This window comes from Mastigoproctus giganteus, chromosome 9 (assembly GCF_048544385.1).
Source record: "Mastigoproctus giganteus isolate SK-2022 chromosome 9, ASM4854438v1, whole genome shotgun sequence".
NCBI classification, from domain to species: Eukaryota; Metazoa; Arthropoda; class Arachnida; order Uropygi; family Thelyphonidae; genus Mastigoproctus; species Mastigoproctus giganteus.
Genome location: NC_143583.1, coordinates 70,482,077 through 70,504,067, shown reverse-complemented (window position 1 = coordinate 70,504,067; position 21,991 = coordinate 70,482,077). Strand labels below are relative to the sequence as shown.

Below are 21,991 nucleotides of genomic sequence, written 5' to 3'. Positions count from 1 at the left end.
GGAGAGACTGCTTTTCATGGATGGGATACGTTTGAATAGAAAGGGTACAAGAGTGTTTGCTGATGTTATCGAGGCAGTGTTAGGTGGGTCAGAAAACTGCTAGCTTGGGGGGGATTCACAGACTAAAAGATTAACAGTAGCTGCAGGCAGAGGTGAAAGTGACTCTTGCACTGCCTCTATAAGAATGACCAGTGGCCTGGAGGGTGAGGTGCTGGGGGTTTCAGGGACTGCTAGGGGTCATCGTGGAACAAATAAATACATGGGCTGTGTTAGGGTAACTAAGAGTAAGAATAGGTGTATGTATATCTGCATGTACACCAATGCTAGGAGTATAGTAAATAAATTTGATGAAAATTTGAAGTGCTGTTCAAGACATCAAAGACAGATTTGTTGGGATATTAGAGACGTGGTGTCGCACAGACATAAGCAATGCACAATTGGAATTTGGGAAGTACAATGTGTACAGAAAGGATACACAGGATAGGAATGGAGGAGGGGTTATGCTGTTAGTTAAGAAACACAAAATCTAAGGAAGTGTATCCAGTTGATGGATAGTGCAATGTTTAATCAGTTTGGTGTGACATAAGCACTGAGAAATCACATAGGCCTAATGATTCTAATGAGTACAACGAACAACTGTGCAGAGAAATAAAGTGGGCCAGTAAATCAAAATGTCTTATAATGGGGGATTTTAACTTTCCAAATATTGACTGGATCTTGTGGTTTGGTCACATGCACACTAGCAAGACTTTTGTGGATTTACTGGATGATGATTGTTTTCTACAGCAGCTTGTTCAAGAGGCAACCAGAGAGAGTAATACTTTTGATCTGGATATCAGCAGTGATTATTCATACATTAAGAATTTGAAGATAAAGAAATCACTAGATGGCAGTGAAAATGGTGTACTGATGTGGGATTTACTTAATGTAACTACCATCAGGGATACAAAAGAGAGTTTTTAAATTCTATACAGTGAGGCCAACTGATGACATCACCAACAGTAAATTGTTAATCTTGGAAGCTACTAAGCTTTTTTTTCCAATTAAGAAATACTTTTCAAGGTTTTGGCTTAAATGGATATCAGATGAACTAATGAGACTCGTGGCAGAGAAGAAAAATGTATGGGATGCATAAAAATTATCAGGTGACACAGAAGCTTATGGTAGATATAAGCTAGTCTGTAATCAAGTCACAAAGGAGGTTAGGCAAGCAAAGGCAGATAATGAGAAATCCTTGGCAAAGGATTCTAAGAAAAACAGCAAGGACTTCTTTACTTATATAAACTCTAGAAGGAAGGGGATGAATCAGTTTGGTACCCTTGATATTGATGGTAGACTGTTGGTGATCCTGCTCAGATAGCTGACAAACTGAATGAGTATTTTGCATCTACATTCACACATGAGGAATTCTGTAGGGAAGTGGAGGACAGAAGCTTATCAAACTCTAGCAGGGAGCTAAATGATTTTGTAATAACTGAGAGCAAAGTGGAAGAAATATTGTTGAAGTTAAACACAAGAAAGGCACCTGGGGTGGATGGGATCTACCTAGTTATATGAAAGGAGGAGGCAAAGGAAGTAAGCAAACATTTAACCATAATTATGAGATCATCCTTGGGCTCAGGAGAAGTCCCCATGGACTAGTGATGTGGAAATGAATCCCCAATTCACAAAGGGGGGGGATCAAAGGGTGACATGAGTAATCAGAGACCTGTCAGTTTAACTTCTGTTCTGAGGAAAATAATGGAGTCACTGGTTAAAGCAGCATTTGGGGATCATCTAGACAAGACTGCAGTAATAATTCAGACATAGCATGGGTTTGCTAAGGAAAAGTCTTGTCTGACAATTTTGATTGGATACTATGATGTGGTCACAAAGGAACTGGATGCAAAAAATAATTTTGATATCATATACTTGGATTTCAGGAAAGCTTTTGACAATGTTGCAAATGGAAGACTACAGTACAAATTGGTGCAGTATGGCATTAAGGGCAAATTGCTACAATGGATAAAAGGGTGATTGATTGGAAGAAGATAGAGTGGTAATCAATGGACGCCGCTCTTCATGGATTAATGTTATTAGTGGAGTCCCCCAGGGTTCGGTGTTGGGCCCACTGTTGTTTTGTATATTTATCAGTGATATTGATGAAGGTATATCAGACTTAATATCCAAGTTGGCAGATGATACAAAGGTTGGCAGGGGTTGTTAATGACAGTGTGCTACTACAACAGGATCTAGAAAAGTTGGCAGATGGGCAGAGAAGTGGCAACTGAAATTTAACATCGCATTATGCAAAGTACTGCATATGGTTATACGTAACCCTAGAGAAACATACCAACTGTGTAGTACTACACTTAGGGTGGTAGAGAATGAAAAAGACCTGGGAATAATTGTGGAATCAGATATGAAGTTTTCTGAGCAGTGCAGACAGGCTGCCAGAGCAGGTCATGGGGTTTCGTTAATAATATACAGGAATTTTGCTAGTAGGCAAAAGGAGGTTATTATCGATTTGTATAAGGCAATGGTTAGGTCAAGCCATGAATACTACGTATGGGTGTGGAGGCCTCATTTTAGGAAGGACGTCGATTTGCTTGAGCAAGTACAGAGATGGGCAACAAGGTGGGTGAGGCGAACAAAGGGGTTCTCTTACCAAAAAAGGCTTAAGTTCTGCAAACTGCAGTGTCTGGAGACTAGGCACCTGCAAGGTGATCTGACTGAGGTGTATAAGGCCTTGAATGAGTTGAGTAGGCTCAGTTCTGATTTGATTCTTCCTCTTGCTCAGATTATGAACCTGAGGGGGCATAAATTCAAATTGAGGAAAGACAGTTGTAGAACAGATGGGCGGAAATTTGCCTTTAGCCAGCAGGTGGTTGATTGCTGGAACAAACTTCCATCTGTTGTTGAAGTTGATAGCTTAATTAAATTCAGGGAAGAACTGGACAAATGTTTAGAGGGAATGGTTGTGTGAAATGTTTTTTTTTTTTTTTTTTTTTTTTTGGCTGATGCTACATAAGTTGCTTTCCTGCACCATGCCTCTACTGCTACTACTACTACTACTACATGTGCACGAGACAGACAATTTTATCTATATACTTGATTAATTGTTTGAAACATTTCCGTGGCACTTTTGTTCAGCTGAACGCAAACTGATGGTTGCCCTTTGTTCCGCTCTCTCTGTAACAGACATAGGAGAGACTTGCAGTTCAGCTTGCACTATGTTCTGAAATAGCAGCAATTTCTGCTGACCTTGACTGCAGTGCTTGAGGAACAATCACTCTTTCATTTCATGTTTACTTCTAATAGATGGCAGCACCAGCACTCGTCCTATAACTTTAGTCTAATTTTCCAATTGCCGCGCTGCGTATGATAATTTAATATTCAATAAATTGCACTCTTTACTTCCCCAGTGGGGTCTAGCACTACACTGTTAAAAAATAATATGATATCAATCTCTTTCTGAGATAATGACATCAGCGGGACCAGTACAGACCAAAACACAGTATGTTCACAAAGGAGAACAGTCTGTAAACTGTTTTGCATGATGTTACATAATCATATTTACTTCTGGGTCATCTTCATGTTCTAAAGGTGCATGAAGATGACCCAGAAGTAAATGTGGAATGAAATGTGAATTTTTTTTTGTTAAAATGTTGCCGTTTGTGAAAGACTATCCTCAGTAAAAGAATACAAAGTTATTCTCTCTCTCTAATTAATGCAAGCATATGGAACCAGTCATTTCTGCAATTAGTAACTCTGAAAATTAAACCACTCAATAAGATGTTGTGTAACTGAAAATGGTGCTGCGCAACATAAAGATGAAGTCTAGTATATTCATCTTTAAGAACAGACAATACTTTAGAAAAGAAAACCGCAAGTTTCATTCATCGAGAGACTCATTCTTGTGGATCTCAAAATAATTAAAGCTTATCTCTGATTTTAATAGGACAAAGAACAATAATCTCTGTAAATACCTCAATCTGAATTAATAGCTGTGACTTAATGCTTGTCTGCTTGCGAGCTAATAAATCTCTTACTTCAAACTAATTCGTGTGCCACAGAATATTTTCCCAAATGGGAGACTATGTCAAAAGCTAGTCCAAAATTAGAGTGGAATTACTAGTCGTTAAATGATGCCAACTAACAGAGATATCAAATGTTGGACACCTTGTTGAAGTTTTATGAATATGCAACCTAATACTTATTTCCTATTTATATCTGCCATGAGGACTTTCTATCAATATGTGCTCTTTCTTATTTTAATCCTCCTACTTCACATGCATTTGCTTCTGTGATCAACAAAGACCAATACCTAAAAATGACTTTCCAGATCTTGGAGAACTTTTGTGTTTTAATGTTTTTTATTGATGAATACTTCATATGAATGTTTAATAGTATATTTGTTTGCAGAATTATTAAAGTATAAGTTTTGGCTATTTAATTAATTTATTATTTTTTTAAATATAAAACTATGTTTACAAAGGGGGAAGAAGATTGATCATTTTCAAATTTATTAGTCAGAAGTTATTTAAATTCAGATTACAAATTTCTCTTAGTTCAAAGAATGTTTTTCAAACTTTATTTTAACCCTGTATGGTACTAATATAAATATACACTGAGAGGGGTGTGTATGCACACATATCAAGGAGGGGAGAGTATTGTGTTGATGAAGAATAGCAAAAAAAAAAAGTTTGTATTTTTGATGTTTTATTTGTTTATTTATTATTTTTAATAAATTTTTTCTCACTTATGATTCTATATAGGATAGCAGCTAATTCATGCACTCACTTTCTGATTTTCTTGCTCCTCTTCTTGTTGGGCTATCAGCATTGTGGCCAAAGAATTACGGCATTCCCTAATATAAATATCGATTACAAGTGGAGTACGTTCTATTAAAGCTTTCACACACATTGAGAATCTATCTATGTCATCATCACTGATTTTCTGTAAAAATATAAGATAAATATTCTAAGCCATAGATGCCCATTATTTATTCATTAAATTTTTATCAATACCTATCATAAATAGAAAAACATAGGAATCTATCAATAAAGTTACACAATATATACTCATAAATTAAATGGAGTAAGCATAACAGCACACACTGCAAGGCATCAAATGTGTCTAGAATGGAATAACTCATTTCAGCATGTTACTGCGAGTCTCAAAGTGGAATAGCTAGCACTGAATACAGTCATACCTCGATTAACGAATAGGACGTGTTCCACGAAATTACTTCGTTAAGCGAAGTAATTTCGTTTTCAGAGGTAAAAATACTATGGCCAGAATAGGGATACATTCCTACGTAAAGAAAATGAAAAGCTTTTTTTCGAACAAAGAAAAGTTTTATTAAATAAACAGTCAACTTACATACAAAGTGAAACCACATTTTAAAATATGAGTCTAAAGTTGATTGTTTATGCTTTTTTTCTCTTTCATTTAACAATTGCCTATACAGAGTTATTGCATTTAACACTGATCGCTTAACAATAACACTTCTTCCTAAATCAAGATCATTTTCACTAAAAATATTTTTAAATGTTTTCAATGTCATTTAAGCACCTTTTTAAATCTTTGGTTAACTTTTTCGGCAGGAACTTCTTTAACTTCGTCTTCATTTTCTTTGTCTTCGTTGCTAACAAGGTTTTCTAAATCTTCACTGAAAAACCACCATCTTCTGCATTCAATAAATTTCTAACATCCTCTTCATCGACCTTTTCGAAACCTATTGATTGAGCCATCTGGATAACTTTTTCTTGGATGTTATTTTCTTCTTCTAGTACAACTTCTGGCCATATTTTGTGCCAACTCCATTTAAGCATTTCTTAGTGACTTCTTTCCAAGAACTATCAATGTTTTCAATTGCGTTTTTAATGGTGTAGTTTTTCCAAAAAGTTTTAATTGTCATTTCCTCTTTATCCTCTAGTTCAATTGAATTGCTTAATGTTCAACGCAGATAATAAGCTTTAAATGATGCTATTACTCCCTGATCCAATGGTTGAATCAGGGAAGTTGTGTTTGCTGGAAGAAACACAACTTTGAGAGGAATGCACGTGTCCAACATGTTAAGATCAGTAGGATGTCCCGGAGCATTGTCTAACAACAAAATAGCTTTTTCTTCAAAGTTGTTTTTTTGACAATACCGTTTTACTTCAGGACAAAAGTGGTTAACAAACCAATCAGTAAATAACTCCTTGGTAACCAACGCTTTTCTATTTGCTTTCCATCTTACAGGTAAATTCGTTTTTATGTTACCCTTTAACGTCCTCGGATTTTCTGAAGGGTAAACTAATAACAATTTTAATTTATAATCACCAGAGGCATTTGATCCAAAGAGTAACGTTAAACGGTCTTTGGCTGCTTTGAACCCAGCAGCTGATTTTTCTTCAATAAAAATGAAGCTTTTTGATGGTAGCCGTTTCCAGAACAAACCGCTTTCGTCAACATTGAACACCAAATTTGGTGGAAAATTTTCACGTTCAATTATTTCCTTTAGTTTTCCTGGAAACTTATTTGCAGCTTAAACATCTGCACCTGCAGCTTCTCCTGTTAATTTTACACTATGAATGCTGGCCCGTTTTTTAAATTTCTTGAACCAACCACAAGAAGCCCCAAAAGTTTCCGTAATTTCTTCAGTTTGTTTAGATTTCAGGTGATTAAACAAAAATAATGCTTTTTCTTGAATCATCATTTGACTTATAGACATATGACATTGTGACAAATCATCTATCCACAAACTTAACATTTTCTTCATTTTTTTCTAAAATTGGACTCTTTAAGCGAGTTAATTTTGCCGCTGTAACATCTGTATACAATTCTGAGCAAACTTATTTTTTCTGACTGACTTAGTATGGTTGTTAAAGTCGATTGCGCTAATCCTAAAGAATGTGCCACAACGGATTTTCTTTCACTGCTTTCAACACGTCGTACGATATTTAGTTTAGTTTCCAAAGAAATTGCTTTTCTTTGATTCTGACATTTTAACTAAAAAAAAAAAATATTTCTATTAAAATTTACAAAATCTACATTATGTAATGCTATCAAAGAACCTACGCCAATTATTGCAATGCGCCACACCGAAACACACCCTATGAAGTGTAAACAATGACTAAATTAAGCAAATGATGTGCAAAACTGTTAGACACACCCACAGCTCGGGAGCACTCAGGAGTACGTAACGAGTCGCTGCCATCACCAATCAGATGATTGTCGGGCGTTGGCCTTAAATTGGAATATTTTTTATGTTAAATGGGGCTTGAAATTGTGGACTTCGTTATCAGAGGTAACTTTTTTTTTTTTTAAACCGAGGTATGACTGTATATATAAAGGTGTATGATTTTTACTGTGAAAAAACGTTAATAATTAAATTAAGTGACATTTATTTTTCTAAGATATTCACAGTTATTACCACAGGCATTATGTTTATTATTATTAACTTCATTTATTAACCAAAAAATTAAAATACAAATACAAGCACATAGTAGCATCGCAAGGTCATCCCTTTCACGCTGCATATTGAGATTTACAAACAGAAAAGAAGTGGGAGGAATCACCACCTAAACAGTCCAGTAATTGATTTAATGCCTTCTCTATGATACAGTTGGTTATGGCACCAGAGATCTGAATTCAGGTCACCACTGATTGTCAATGCAGCATTACAATAAAACATATACAAATACTTGATTTGACTTAAGGTGATGGGAATGTAAGCTTCTGTTGGGAATTCTCCATCAAACAAAGTTCTAGACTGCTACAATTTCAACAGCCCTGGAGATCTGATTCGAGGAATACTTAACAGCACCACGATTCAAGGCTCAAGGAAAGTCTGCAATCTGTAGGCCTGCAGTTAATTAAAATGAAGTATGCATAGAAATGATGCATTTTAAAGTTTGTCCATTCCATGATGCAATACTCCATTCCTGTAATATAACAACATAATAACTATAGAGAATGCCCCAATTTGAGCAGAGTACATCCAAATTGGTCTAATAAAGGATAAAAATTATCTCCTAAAAATTGAAAGTCGATCAACTTTGCACAAACCTAACCTTCAGATTCCAAAATACTTTTATTAATGAATATATGAACAAAAAGCAGTATTCTCGCATTTCAATTTATTATCAAGAGTGACCCCAAAAATCTTGGCATCTCTGATCTGAAAATAGACTATTTACTGAAATTAAGAACTTATATTTAGTTTATTTTTTTCACTTCAAAGTTCAGCTTCAAATGAACTGTCAACAGATAGTTAATATAATCTATTATTATATTATTATAATTTATTAGAAAAAAGGAATGGAGTCAAAATTACAAAAATTAAGTCTGTACAGAGTGATCCACCTTGTGGAATTCCTACTGTAAACAGATGTAGTTCAATGGAGAATACTAAGGTTTAATTTAAGAAAACTGTTTTGATCAAAGATAACACAGACCCATTTATATATCTCTCTCTCTCTCTCTCTCTCTCGCATAAAAAAGGGGGAATTGTTTGAATGGCACTAAATGCCAAAGCTACATTTAAAAAAATGGAATGACCTACTTCATTTTTGTTCCAAGCTTGATAAACTACTGAAACTAGTTGATATAAGCATGTAGTAGTAGTAGTATAGTAAGAGGCATGTGATGCAAGAAAGCAAGTGTAGTGAGCTTATGTAACATCAGCAAAAAAAAAAAAAATTTCACACAACCATTCCCTCAAAGTTTGTCCAGTTCCTCCTTGAATTTACTTACGCTATCAACTTCCACAACAACAGACAGAAGTTTGTTCCAACAATTAACAACCCACTGGTTAAAGACAAATTTCCGCGCATCTATTCTACAACTGTCTTTCCTCAATTTAAATTTATGCCCCCTCAGGTTCGTAATCTGAGCAAGCAGATCATCATTAACTACCAAAATGCACATTTATTATCAGGGAATCTTTTAATAATAGATTTCAACTTACATAATGCAATTTGCATTTTTGAGAGAGGAGGATCTAAACCCATGGGAAATTCCAACATTACACACCGGCTTGAATCTTAAATGTGTTGATTTACCAATGTATAAATTATTCACCTTTGAATCATTTACCGATGTATAAATTATTCACCTAAGAAACAGGAGAGCTGGAAAAAACCTTGCTTCCCAGCCAGAATCCTTAGCTGGGCAGTCATTAACAGCCTTTGACTTAGTCATATTAAAGGTACTGTATTACTATTAAATGGGAGGTATGACACTTACAGTAATAGTTTAAAATAAATCTGTTTTTCTTTAAATAGCATGGATAAGAAACAGTGACCACCAGGGTTTAGACCATTAGTTTTTGAAATCAATAATATGCATTCGTAAGCAATGAATGAATGACAGGCATTCATTGCTTTGTCTGTTTTTCACTTTATACATCTGTAATTACCAGGCTTATATATAAGGTAAATCCCATTACAATAAATATGAGTACTGCTCTAATGAAAATTTTATTGGAACAAAAACATTTCCAGGTCCTAGATGACTTATTAATGCTTCACAAAGTTTGAGCGAAAATTTAGTTCTAAATGAAAATTCAGTGCAGCAAATTATTTTCAAAGTTCTTGACATAAAATGAAGATTTTATACCAAAAAAGATGGCATTTTAAGAATTTCAGAAATTTTAAAATAAGACAAGTTAGTTAATGAATGCTGTGCATTACATTTTAGGCATGTTTGATTCCTTTTTTAAGTTAAATGATTTTTTATTTCATTTTCTGTGTTTAACAGAAGTGAAAAGTTAATATAGTTATTTCCTTATCAAGTAATTACTAAGACTATAACTTTACAGAACACTTAAAACTAGTTTTGCATTCTCTAATTTTAGCGTCATTCAGTTTAATTACAACTGTATAATATTTATTACTTTCTAACCCATATACTCTTATTTTCAAGTCTCTTTTCTGTGTGTGTGTGTGTGTGTGTGTGTGTGTGTAGATAGAAGCAATATGAAGAAAGGGAAAAAAAGCATAAAATAAGCAAAGAAACAAATAATGAAAACAAAAGTAGAAATGGAAGAAGAGTGGAAGGAATATTTATCTCGAAATTTTGGAAAATATTAAATATTTTCCAAAAATATTTAATATTTGTTTGGGGCAAATACAGCACAAGTTACAGGCCAATAAATAATAAATCTTTATTTTTACTATTAAACACATTACTTTTACAGTTTTTATATAAATATATATTCAACAATAGAGGTCACTTTTTCCATAACTATTTCCACTTCTTCCAGCTCTCTATCAAGTCCGTTATGCTGCTATAAATTGCTTTACCCTATAGCTAAGTCACTTATATAATTTTGCTTATATGCATTCATCTGCATTCATCTGCACTACCATATATGTGCACTTTATTTTCCCACTGTCTTCCTTCTGCTACATATACCTTGAAAACACCAGGTATTGTCCCCTTTCTTATTATACTTTTGGTTCGTTTCTATGGCCTGTTTTGCCTTGCATATTTTTTGCCTGCTTTTTCCATGCAGTACAAGCATTTGGTATTCATCTCCTTTTTTATACTAACTCTAACAAAGCCAGAGCCATTACTATAAAGTTGGGCTTACAACCCCAGCTAGATGAGTAAGTTTTAATAACTTTTTTCAATACTTTCACCTTTCTAATTCTACCTTTCTTCCCATTCATAGAACTATTAGTGCAATATGAGGGTGATACGAACGTTCAACTATCCTCATTTTATCACTATTTTCGTCTTTATTTAACTACGCCTTTATCCGTTCCCTATATGAGAGCTTGAAGGACAGGGTGGATGCCCCTTGAAGGATTTAAGGTTGAGGGGCCCATTAAGCTCTCAGCTGCCAGTGCTTGCACCTGAACTTCACGCAACAAGCAGCAGCAACACCAAGGCAGAATATGCTGGGTCCCAAAGGAACTAGTTATTGTCAGTGACTCTATTGTCAGGAAAACGGGAAACATATTGTGCAAAAAGGATAGGTGGAACAGGACCAGGGTATGTCTGCCAGGGGCAAAGGTTGATGACTATTTGTAGAGCAGATATCATCTTTTAAGGCACAAAGGGTGATATTGTTGTACACTTTGGCACCAATGATATTAAGAGTAGGAGACTGGTGGAATTACTTAAAAAGTACAGGTCTATGTTGAAAAAAAGCCATGAGTTAGGGTTGAATTTGAAAGTGTCTGCAATAGGTGTCTCCAGACACGATAGGAGGGAGTATATGATGAGAGCCTTGTCGATCAATCAGCCCTAGAGAGATTGTGCAAGGCTCAAGGGGTAGAATTTTTATCAGCCTGGTTTTAGCTTGTTGACAGGAGAGACTGTTTCTAGAGGGATGGGGTATGCTTAAAAAGAAAGGAGCAAGAATATTTGCTGATACCATTGAGGCAGTGTTAGGTGGGTTGGAAAACTGCTAGCTTGGGGAAAACACAGACTAAAAGGTTAACAGTGGCTACATGCAGAGGCGTGATTCTAGCACTGCTTCTATTAGAATAAGCAGCAGTAGTATGGAAAGCAAGGCAATATAGATTTCCAGGACTGCTGGCAGTCCATGGTGGAACAAGTAAATAGGCTGTGTTAGGTGCTCATGTAGAAACAGGTGCATTTATACTTGCACATACAGCAATGCTAGGAGTATAATTAATAAATTTGATGAATTGAGGTGTTGGTCAAGACATCAAAGGCAGATATTTTTGGGATATCAGAGCGTGGTGTCACACAGATATACGCAGTGCAGAACTGAAATTTGGGGAGTACAATGTCTACAGAAAGGATGGATAGGACAGAAAGGGAGGAAGGGTTATGCTCTTAGTTAAGAAACACAAATCTAAGGAAGTTCATCCAGTTGATGTTGGTGTGGTGGACAATGCAGTGTTGAGTCTGTTTGGTGTAACATAAGCACTGGGAAAGGAAAAATGACAGTAGGTGTGTGTTATAGGCCTAATGAATCTGATGAGTATTATGAGCAATTCTGCAGCCAGTAAACCAAAATGTCTTATAATGGGAGATTTTAACTTTCCAGATATCGACTAGAACTTGTGGGTTGGTCACTTGCACACTAGCAAGACTTTTTTGGATTTATTGGATGACTGTTTCGAGAGGCAACCAGAGGGAGTACTCTTGATCTGATTATTGGTAGTGATTATTCATGCATTAAGAATCTGCAGATAAAGGAACCACTAGGTGGCAGTGATCAGTGTGCTGAAGTGGGGATTTACTCAAAGAAGTAACTACCATCAGGGGTAAAGGGAAGGGTTTTTGCTTTCATAAAGGTGACTATGGTGGTCCTGAGACAATATTTAAATTCTATATGGTAGGACCTAACTGATGATGTTAATAACAGCAAATTCAAAATGGGAAGCATTCAAAGAATTAATCTTGGAAACTAATATAAAAAGTTGGCTTTTCATATCAACTAAAAAATATTGTTCAAGATTTAGGCCTAAATGGATGTCAGATGAACTAATTAGACATGTGGCAGAGAAGAAAAATGCATGGGATACATATAAATTAATAGGTGACACAGAAGCCTATGATTAAATATAAGCTGGTCTGTAACCAAGTCACAAAGGAGGTTAGGCAGGCAAAGGCAGATATGAGAAATCTTTGGCAAAGGATGCAAAGAAAAACAGCAAGAGTTCTTTACTTATGTAAACTCTAGAAGGAAGGGGATGAATCAGATTGGTCCACTTGATATCGATGGTTAAACTGTTGACGATCGGCTCAGTACACAAACTAAATGACTATTTAGCATCTACATTCACACATGAGGAATTATTCAGGGAGGGGAATGCAGAGGTATATTAAACTCTAGCAGTAAGCTAGATAATCTAGTAATAACTGAGAGTAAAGTGGAGGAGAAATTTTTTGAAGATAAACATAAGAAAGGGCACCTGGGGTGGATGGAATCGATCCAGTTATATTAAAGGAGGCAGCAAGGAAATAAGCAAACCCTTAACCATAATTATGAGAGCTTCCTTGGACTCAGGGGAGGTACCCATGGACTGGAGATGTACAGTGCAGTGTTGAGTCAGTTTGGTGTGACATAAGCATTGGTAGATCAAAATTGAGAGTAGGATTGTGCTATAGGCCTAATCTGATGAGTATAATAAGAAACTGTACAGGGAAATAGGGTGGGCCAGTAAATCAGAGTCTCATAATGGGGGATTTTAATTTCCCAGATAAAGATGAAGTCTAGTATATCATCTTTAAGAACAGACAATACTTTAGAAAAGAAAACCGCAAGTTTCATTCATCAAGAGACTCATTCTTGTGGATCTCAAAATAATTAAAGCTTATCTCTGATTTTAATAGGACAAAGAACAATAATCTCTGTAAATACCTTAATCTGAATAATAGCTGTGACTTAATGCTTGTCTGCTGCGAGCTAACAAATCTCTTACTTCAAACTAATTTGCGTATAATAAGAAACTGTACAGGGAAATAAGAGTGGCCCAGTAAATCAGAGAGTCTTATAAGGGGGATTTTAATTTCCCAGATATTGATGAAGTCTAGTATATTTCATCTTTAAGAACAGACAATACTTTAGGAAAAGAAAACCGCAAGTTTCATTCATCGAGAGACTCATTCTTGTGGATCTCAAAATAATTAAAGCTTATCTCTCATTTTAATAGGACAAAGAACAATAATCTCTGTAAATACCTCAATCTGGTATTTACAGAGCAAATCTGTATTTAAAGGCTTTTGTGGATTTATTGGATGATTGTTTTCTACATCAGCATGTTCAGGAGGCAACTAGAGGGAATAATACTCTTGATCTGATTATCAGTAGTGATTCTTCATGCATTAAGAATCTGCAGATAAAGAAACCACTAGGTGGCAGTGATTACAGTGTGCTGAAGTGGGATTTACTCAAAGAGCTAAACTATCATCAGTGGTAAAGGGAAGGGTTTTTGCTTTCGTAAAGGCGACTACGATGGTCTGAGGCAGTATTTAAATTCTATACAGTGGGACAACTGATGATGTTACCAACAGCAAATTCAAAATGGAAAGCATTCAAAGAATTTATCTTGGAAGCTACTAGGCTTTACATACCAACTAAAAATATTGTTCAAGGTTCAGGCCTAAATGGATGTCAGATGAACTAATGAGACATATGGCAGAGAAAAAAATGCATGGGATACATATAAATTAATGGGTGACATGGAAGCCTATGATAGATAATAAGCTGGTCTGTAACCAAGTCACAAAGGAAATTAGGCAGACTAGTGAGAACTCTTGGCAAAGGATGCAAAGAAAAACAGAAAACAGTTCTTTACCTATGCAAACTCTAGATGGAAGGGATGAATCAATTGATCCACTGGATATTGAAGGTTCAACTGTTGATGATCCTGTTCAGGTGGCTAACAAACTAAATGAGTATTCTGCATCTACATTCACACATGAGGAGTTTATTCATAAAGGGGAATGCCAGAGGTGAAGTAAACTCTGGCAGTGAGCGAGATGATTTTTGTAACAATTGATAGGAAAGTGGAGGAGAAATTGAGGATAAACATAAAAAAAGGCATCGGGGGTTGTATGGGATCTATCCAGTTATATAAAGGAGGCAGCAAAGGAAGTAAGCAAACCCTTAGCCGTAATTATGAAAGCTTCTTTGGACTCAGGGGAGGTACCCCTAGACTGGAGATGTGCAAATGTGACCCGAATTCACAAAGAAGGATCAAAGGCTGACACAAGTAATTATAGACCTGTTAGTTTAACTTTGTTCCAGGAAAATTAATGGAGGCACTGGTTAAAGAAGCATTGCAGGATCATCTAGACAAGACTTCAGTTATAGCTCAGACACAACATGAGTTTGTTAAGGGGAAGTCTTGTCTGACCAATTTGATTGGATACTATGATGTAGTCACAAAGGAAACTGGATACAAAGAATAATTTTGATATCATATATTTGGATCTTAGAAAGGCTTTTGATACTGTTGCACATGGAAGACTGCTGAACAAATTGAGCAGAGTGGCATTGGAGGCAATGGTTGAGTGGAGAAGACAGAGTGGTAATCAATGGACACTGCTCTTCGTGAAGCCCCCCAGGGTTCAGTGTTGGGTCCATTGCTGTTTTCTGTATTCATCAATGATATTGATGATGGTATTAAGTCAACAACCCTAATCTTCTTAAAATGAGGCCTCCAGACTTGTATACAGTACTCAAGGTGTGGTCTGACCATTGCTTAATGTAAAAGGCTGCAGACCATACGAAGGTCGGCAAGGGTTGTTAATGACACTAATGACAATATGCTGCTGCAACAGGATCTAGAAAAGTTGAGCAGATGGGCTGAGAGGTGCCAACTGAAGTTTAATTGACAAATATAAAGTACTGCATATGGGAAGCAGTAACCCCAGAGTAACATATCAACTGTGTGGTACTACACTGACAGTGGTAGAGAGTGAAAAGGACCTGGGGGGGGGGTAATTGTGCAGACAGATATGAAGTTTTCTGAGCAGTGCAGACGGTCTGCAAGAGTAGCTCATGGTGTCTTGACAATGATATACAGGAATTTTTCTAGCAGGGATAAGGAGGTGATTATCCCTTGTATAAGCAATGGTCAGGCCACACCTTGAGTACTATATACAGGTCTGGAGGCCTCATTTTAAGAAGGCTGTTGGAATGAGTACAGACAAGCAACAAGATTAGTGAATGGAACAATGGGTTGCTCTTACGAAGAAAGAGCTTAAGTTTTGCAAATTACAGTGTCTGGAGGACTAGGCACCTGCGAGGTGATCGGATTGAGGTGTATAAGCCTTGAATGGTTTGAGCATGCTCAATGCTGATGGGATTCTTTCTCTTGCTCAGAATATTTGCCTGAGATGGTATAAATTCAAATTGAGGAAAGACAGTTGTAGGATTGGATGTGTGGAAGTTTCCTTTAGCCAGCGAGTGGTTGATTGCTGGAACACACTTCCATCTGTCGTTACAGAAGTTGATAGCTTAAAAAGATTCAAGAAGAACTAGACAAACATTTGGAACGAGCAGATGGGTGAATGAGAAGGGTGTGTTATGTGTGTGTGTTTTTTTTTTGTCTGATATATAAGCTTGCTTTCTTGCATCATGTGCCCTTGCTAATGCTATGCTCAATTTAATACCTCTCCCTATAATACCATGTGCTTGTTACTATTTATTCTAATTCTTCTAATATTTCAACACTGTATTTTAATTCTTCTAATCTCCACAAAATTCCAATGCTAAAATTTTTTAATTCTTCTAATCTTCACATAATACCAACACTAAATATTTTTCCATATTTACTCAAAAATGCAAGCAGCAGTGACATGCAAAGCACAGCCTCTCCTAATGAAATGCCAACCCCACCTTCTCGTTGTGCATCCTGTTTTTACAAATGGGATATGGCGACTGAGTATAGGGCGGTGTAACCCTACAACAGTAGCATCCAGGTGTAACCCTACAACAGTAGCATCTACAAACAGCATCTGTTCTCCATGTTAAGAGTGGCTGACTAAAACACCTGGCTGATGTATAAACAGCATGCAGAAAGCAATGGGAAACCACTGCATTATTTTTCCCCAAGGACAAGGGACCATGCAAAAGACACAAAATCAACTTCGTTTACTAATCATGTGGCGGAAATCCCAAGATCTGGCAGAAGAACAAGCAAGGATTCTCAGGTCGTCAGCAGCGAAACACTTGCAACAAACAGGAAATGAAAATTGGATGTGGAATGTACAAGCTCTACTGAGATTGGGAAGCTGGAAGAGGTGAAAAGGATGATGCATGATAGGGAAATGGACATCTTGGGCTTGTGTGGAACCGATGGCAAGGTAATGGTGATTTCCTCAGCGATGAGTACAGAATGATTACAGCAATGAGTACACAGTGGAGCTACAGAAACTGGACGAAATGGAGTTGGTATCCTAATCCAGAAAAACTGGGCAAGGAATATTATGAACACCTACCATGTAGATGACAGACTACTGATGGTGAAAATAAAAACATCACCGAGAAACCTAGTAATTATCCAGGTGTACTTCCCGACATCTAACAGTGAGGACGAGGAAATAGAAGAGATGTATGAGAAATTGAGGATCTCTTGGAATTGACAAAGGATGGTGACAATGTTGTAATCATGGGCAACTTCAATGCCGTGGATGGATCGAAATATGATAGAGTAGGAGTTGGGAGTTTGGAGTGGGAAACAGAATAGCAGAGGTGACAGGCTGCTCGACTTCTGTTGAACTGTATGATATGGTGACAACCAATACCTTATTTGAAGTACCCAGAGAAGAAGGTACACCTGGAGAGCACTAGGTGATATACAACCGTATCAAATTGATTACATACTAGTCAAGACAAGATACCGCAACCAAATTAAGTCGAGCCACAGTTATCTGGAGCAGAAGTTGACAGTGACCACTGTCTAGTGATGATAAAGTGCAATCTTCGATTTAAGAAATTCAAACGAATTGGAAGGACTAGCTGGGATTTGGATAAATACAATATGAAACATGCTAAGAGGAATTATTAAGAGAAAACAAATGAAATCATAGCTAACATAACAGGAGAGATCAACTGGTATTTGATAAAGCAAGGATATTAAAAGTAACACAGGAGACATTAGGAAGGAGGAGCTTTAGTCCGAGGAAACCATGGATCACAGGAAGAAATACTAGAACTCATACAAAGACGTAACAATATAGAAAAATATCACAGAGGAAGGTCAGGAGAACTATAGATACACAAAGAACCTAATTACAACCAAATGTCGAAAGCAAAACAAGACTGGATGAATAAAAATGGCAGAAGACATTGACGAGGACTTGACAAAGGGAAGAACAGACAAAGTGTATAGGAAGATAAGTCATTACAATACAATCACAAAACGAGGAGCAGGATGATTAAAACAATGAAGGGAACCTACTGATGGACCCAGAGGAAATTGGTGAGCGTTGGAAGGAATATCTAGAACTCCATTGTGGAGAAGAAACAATTGATGAGAAACGACTATATTTTAAGCAAAAGACAAGGTGGAAGAGGCGCTAAAGGCCCGACAATTACAAGGAGCGAATTTGAGTTAGCATTAAGTCAATTAAGAAACAAGAAAGCAGCAGGACCAGACAACGTCCAGGCGGAGAAACTCAAGAATATGGGAGGAGATATGAAAGATAGGCTTTATCAAGTGATACAAAAAAATCTATGAAAGTGGGAAAATCCCAGATGACTTTAATAAAAGCAGAACAATCACTCTTCCAAAGAAAGGAAATGCTAATGACTGCCAATTACAGGACTATAACCTTGCTGTCCCATGCATCCAAAATCATCTTGAATGTAGTAAAGAACAGGATCAAGGAAAGGATTGAAAAGGTCATCATCAAGATCCGTTTGGCTTCAGAACTGGATGTGGGACAAGGGTGGCACTTCTAGCAATGAGAACAATCCTTGAAAGAAGAATGGAAATGAATAGGAGAACATACATTGCTTTTGTTGATATACAAAAAGCCTTTGATACCGTATAATTGGAAGAAGTTGTTCAGAGTCATGAAAAACTTTGGCTGGACTGGAGAGACAGCTTATCCTGCATCTGTACAAGACAACATATTGAAAGAGATAATAATGGTACCATAAAGGAGAGGTGTGAGGCAGGGTTGCTCTTTATCCCGTACCGTTTCAACATGTTCATCGAGGAATCCATAACAAAAATGAAGCAGGAAGTAAAGGAAATAAGATTAATGGACAATAGATTCACTGCATCAGATTCGCAGACGACATAGCATTATTAGCTGACTCAGAGCAGAGCTGTGTAAGATGTGGTTGTTGTTGTTATTGGGTTTAAGACAAGAGCAAGTGTAAGATGTTGGAAAGGCTATCATTAAGGCTACAAGATTCACATCTAAAGATAAATGCACAAAAGACTAAAATACTTGTCATCACCAAGAATTATGAACAACCTCAAACAAACATCAAATGGGGAACAACAAAGTGGAACAAGTAAAACAGTTTTGTTATTTGGGGAATTTCATTACCAGGACAATGGTGCACTACAGAGATCAAAAGAAGAATCACCCTTGCCAAGCAAGCTTTCAGTAACAAGCAAAATATTCTAACCAGCAGACACATCGACAGGGAGACCAGAAAAAAGTTTGCTAAGTCATTAGTTTGGAGTGTGCTGCTGCATGGAAGTGAAACCTGGACATTATGCAAGCAAGATATCAAGAGACTGGAAGCTTTGGAGATGTGGGTCTGGAGGAGATTAGCTGGACCGAGCGACAATCCAACGAATCTGTCTTGAACGAGATGCAAGAAAAACGGCAGCTACTCACAACTGTGGCAAAAAGACAATCTAAATTTTTAGGACACACCCTAAGACAATATATTTTTAGTGAATATCTCAGAATGAAAAATATTGGGAAAGAAAGGAAGGGGACGACCAAGGAAGAAAATTCTGGAAAACCTGATGAGGAAAATGAACTTTAGGGAACATGAGGAAATGAAACGTTCAGCAGAAGACAGATGTATGGTTGCAGCGACAAGGCGAAGCCTTTAGAGTTTGATGATGACTCAAAAATCTACATATATTTCAAAACCTTTTTCCTACTCTGAAAACACAATTATATATTTTTTAACCTTATCCTTATCCTTACCTTAATAAATTTCATTTCACTGACACTGCATTGGGACTACCTTGCCATACTGTAAAAGAATGTGCTAAATTTTTTTTTTCATTGTGTTTTTTTGGCTTTATTTAACCTTTCTTCTACTGTTATGGACAAGTATAGAAATGCAGTTCCCAATACATGGCTGGGTGTAGTTCCCTGATGAAATATCTAACCATGTATCAATATTTATTTCCACTGACTTCAGACTTTGCATTTTTGCCTTCCCTATACTGGACCTATAACTAAATTTGCCCACCCATTTCTGATGACAGCTTTACCACCATTATTTTATTTTACTTTATTTTGTTTAATCATTTGGTATTAATAATTTTACTTTACAGTTCCTTCATCTCCAAAGTGGCTTTGCAATTCAGCATACAATTTTCTTAATTCATAAATTTTAGGATATTAACATTCTTTTGCCCTTTTCAAATCTACATTACTCCTTTTTTCTACTATTATTACCTTCTAGTGCTTGGCACTTTGTGTAATTTTCACCTCCATCTATGATATCAGTCTTATCTATTTTTACATATTATATATACAGTCGAACTTGGTTATAATGAGCACAGATATAACGAGCAAAAAGCCACAATGATTTTAATTTATGCATATTCCCATACAATCGCTCACTGTTATAACGAGTGTACTACACAAATATACCGAACAAATTTTGGTAACTATGCAAATATTCTTAATTGATCGGGTAGTCAAAAAAAATCTAATTCTTGAAATAGACTAAAATGAAAAGGGTGACTTAGCTTTAGGACCACCTGCATTGGATTAGCAGCCGGTTTATGACCTTGTTCTTCCGGCGACTGGGGCTATACAATAATGCATTGCCGTTCTGCTTGTTGCATTATCCTATTTACAGATAGTCTTGCATTCACTGAACCATAAATTTATTTCAGGACTTCTAAGAACTTTGTATGCATTTCGGAACTTCTAAGAATTTTGTATGCATTTCGGGACTTCTAAGAACTTTGTATGCAGATCACTTTATCATTTTAAAGTAAAATCAGTTAGAAACGAACCCTTCCTTCAGAAACATGTCTACTAACAAAAGAAATGTCTCTCGATTCGAGAAAAAGTCAATATTATTTGTTAGTTAGAACGTGATGCAAAAAATGTTGAAGTGTGTAAAAAGTTCTCTTTGTCCTCTTCAAGTGTATCGACATTGTGGAAGAATAAAGATGTTCATATGTCGGCACTGGAAAAGAACATAACTGGAAAAAAAAATAAAAAGTGTGAGGTTACAAACGTTGAGGAAGCATTGCTTCAATGGTTCACCACACAAAGAAGTGCTGGATTTTCAACAGAAGGTCTCATCTTGAAGGCTCAAATGGAAAAAGGCCTGATGTAGCCAAGTGGTCAGGAGCGCAAGTGCACTAGCACATGCTCTTTGAGTGGACCAGGGTTCAAGGCTGTGACTGCTAAATACGATTAACATTTGTATTGATTGATCTATTGTAAACTCCACTGACCTAGTGGTTGTGCTGAAGTATAAACAAGAACATTTTTTTTTTTTTTTTAATTTGCTAAACAATTTGGATGCGACAATTGTGTGTGTAACAATGGTTGGCTGGATCGATTTAAAAACCAACATAACATCGTTTATGCAAAAATTAGTGGAGAATCTCGATCTGCAAATCCAATAATGGCAAATGAATGGATTGATCATGTTTGGGAAGAAATCAGGAAAGATTTCAATGACGAAGACATCTACAACAGTTGTGCTACTGCAACAGGATCTAGAAAATTTGGGCAGATGGTAACTGAAGTTTAACATTGACAAATCAAACTACTGCATATGGGTAGAAGTAACCCCAGAGAAACATACCAACTGTGTGGTACTAGACTTAGGGTGGTAGAGAATGAAAAACACCTGGGAGTAATTGTGCAGTCAGATATGAAGTTTTCTGATCAGTGCAGACAGGCTGCCAGGTCATGGGGTATTGTCAATGATATACAGGAACTTTGTTAGTAGGGAAAAGGAGGTGATTATCGATTAGTATAAGGCAATGGTCAGGCCAAGCCATGAATACTGCGTATGGGTCTGGAGACCTCATTTTAGGAAGGATGCAGAGTTGCTTGAGCAAGTACAGAGACGGGCAACAAGATGGGTAAGGCAAACAAAGGGATCTTCTTACCAAGAAAGGCTTAAATTCTGCAAATTGCAGCGTCTTGAGACTAGACGCATGCAAGGTGATCTGATCGAGGTGTATAAGGCCTTAAATGGATTGAGCACTGAATTCTGATGGAATTCTTCTGCTTGCTCAGATTATGAACCTGAGGGGGCATAAATTCAAATTGAGGAAAGACAGTTGTAGAATAGATGTGTGGAAATTTGCCTTTAGCCAGCGGGTGGTTGATTGCTGGAACAAACTTCCAT

General features: G+C 36.6%; 1 protein-coding gene across 2 annotated transcripts in view; it reads right to left on the bottom strand.

Moving 5' to 3' along the window:
* The window catches only part of betaCOP (coatomer subunit beta), a 234,667-nt gene that overhangs the window by 87,722 nt on the left and 124,954 nt on the right, over positions 1–21,991 (bottom strand). For both annotated transcript variants that reach the window (XM_090381759.1, XM_090381760.1), the window contains exon 15: positions 4,783–4,938. In XM_090381759.1, the coding sequence (XP_090237885.1) occupies positions 4,783–4,938 (156 nt within the window). The remainder of the gene's footprint in view (positions 1–4,782; positions 4,939–21,991) is intronic.